The 2,142-nt window shown below is 34.5% G+C and overlaps 1 protein-coding gene across 1 annotated transcript; it reads right to left on the reverse strand.

Moving 5' to 3' along the window:
• Positions 1-675: 675 nt before the first annotated feature.
• LOC130731667 (uncharacterized) lies at positions 676-1,444 on the reverse strand. Its single transcript, XM_057583927.1, has one exon. The coding sequence runs from the start codon at positions 1,314-1,316 to the stop codon at positions 858-860; it is 459 nt and encodes a 152-aa protein (XP_057439910.1). The 5' UTR covers positions 1,317-1,444; the 3' UTR covers positions 676-857.
• Positions 1,445-2,142: the final 698 nt, after the last annotated feature.

A 2,142-nucleotide genomic window follows, 5' to 3' on the forward strand; every position in this document is an offset into this window, starting at 1 on the left:
CATTTTCCAATTATTTGGACATAGTTTGTTCCGATTACAACTGTTCATCACCTAAAAGTAGCATATATATATCACTTTAGCCTACCAATCAGTAATTGAAATAATATCAACCTGGGCCTCTATTATTTTTTAATACATTCAATGTGGAGACATGTGTGCCTAACATGCATGTTCCAATTAAATATCCGAATTCAAACTATGCTTAATCATTGGGATATGTATATATGGATCTAAACAATTGGAAGTTGATTATTTAGGCAAAACAAAACCACTCTTAAGAGAACCCTGAAATCTTATTCACCTCTTAAATAGATAGACAAGAATTTCAAATATTTAAGATAGAAAGAAACTTGAAATTCTACCTACGAATATGCTTGAATTCTCTTAAGTAATGTATTGATGATGAGTTCGAGTTTTATGAATAGAAAAAACATTAATTCAAAGAGTTAGCTAACCCTACCATGATATGAATTTTCATATAATTTGAACATATATAAGTACTTTATGTGAAATATACCTGTGACCACAAAAAGAAGAAATTTGATACTCTTCACCACTCCATTATTTCCTTTTCGTTAATTTGTATATATGAACCGAAATTATTATAATTTGATAAACTGAAGCCCAAAACTAAAAGATTAAAAAATTCAAAGAAAATCAAAATGAAGAATCAAATAGCAAAGCAAGGTAGCCTTTTATCCACAAAATTAAATACTCACATACAGCTTTCTTTATATATAATAAAAAAAAGGAAAAATGTCATTTAGCTATATTTTAACAATTCAATTATTGAATCACATCTTTTGGTTCCAAGTCCCCTCCGGCATGCCAGATTCCGGCACCGGCCAGCTGACACTCTAGTCTTCCGTGATGCTCTCCAAATGAGGCTGCCACGATTCGAGGCGGCGGTGCCCACGATCTCGCCGGGAACATTTCTTCTCCTCAGTCCCACACTGTTGTGATTGTGAACATGAGGAGGAGGTATCATCGTTGCACTTCTTGCTCTTCTTGGAAGCGGCAGCGGCGCTTGCCCTCACGCGCCGCTGTTTCTTCTCAGGCAGCGACGACGTCGGGATCAAGAAGTATATGCTGCCTCTCTTGAGCTCGGTCTCCGGCGACAGGATCAGAATCCGGCGAACAACCCCTTGGGAACTAGGTTTGCTCAGAACATGGTTTGGGTTTGCCTTCAGAACCTCACCAGCTGTGATATGGCGTGTGATCTCTTCTACATAGCCATTCAAATGGACTATGCGGATCAAGTCAAGAGCTCCACATGGAAGAACACAAGCCAAACAACACCTTAAGCTGTTGCCCATTTTTGTTCTAATAAGAAGAAACTGATCTGGGTTTGGATGAAGTCTCACAAACCCTCTCTTGTTTCAAGCTTTGAAATTTATGAGTTGTTATGACATGGGAAAGTTGGAGGGGGTGAGTTGTGTGCATATGTGTCTCTTAATATATAGCAAACATTAGAAGGTGAACTCATAATAATGCCAATGAGGGTTTAAATGTTAAAATGTTAAATAATAATTGTGGAACTTGTAGGTGTAAATTGACCAAACTGTCCATCACAAAATGAGAGTATTATCTCGTTGATACTTATACAAATTACAAATGGTGGCTCAATTTTCTTCTTCACTCTCACTAATAAAATATGACCTTAATTGTCTATTGTGGTTCATGAAAAATATGGTTTACAAATTTAAATATTTTTTTTCTATAAATTAATTTTAACATATTTTTTTTGGTTCATAATTAATTTTAACATATAAGAAACATATTGTAATTAAATACACATGTAGTGAACTAGTGATCATGTTATTTATAAAAATATGGTTAAGGAGTGAAATCGTTTTTAACATGGTTCACCATAAAATTACTCATAAAATATTGTCATGATTGAAAGTAGCATGACCGACAATTTGGATGAGGGAATGATGCCTAAAAATAGTCCCATTTAATGAGCATTTATAAAAAACTTACATTTACCTTACTAAGAGGATTAGTGGGAGTTGAGTATCAGTTATGCCTTCGGATTTTAATTTACATGACATTTTTTTTAATGGAATTGAGAGAATTATGAACACAATTTGGGATAGTGATGTCAATCCAAAATATGTGGTTCCCAATTTTTGGTTTTGG

This window comes from Lotus japonicus, chromosome 1, assembly GCF_012489685.1.
Source record: "Lotus japonicus ecotype B-129 chromosome 1, LjGifu_v1.2".
Lineage (NCBI taxonomy): Eukaryota > Viridiplantae > Streptophyta > Magnoliopsida > Fabales > Fabaceae > Lotus > Lotus japonicus.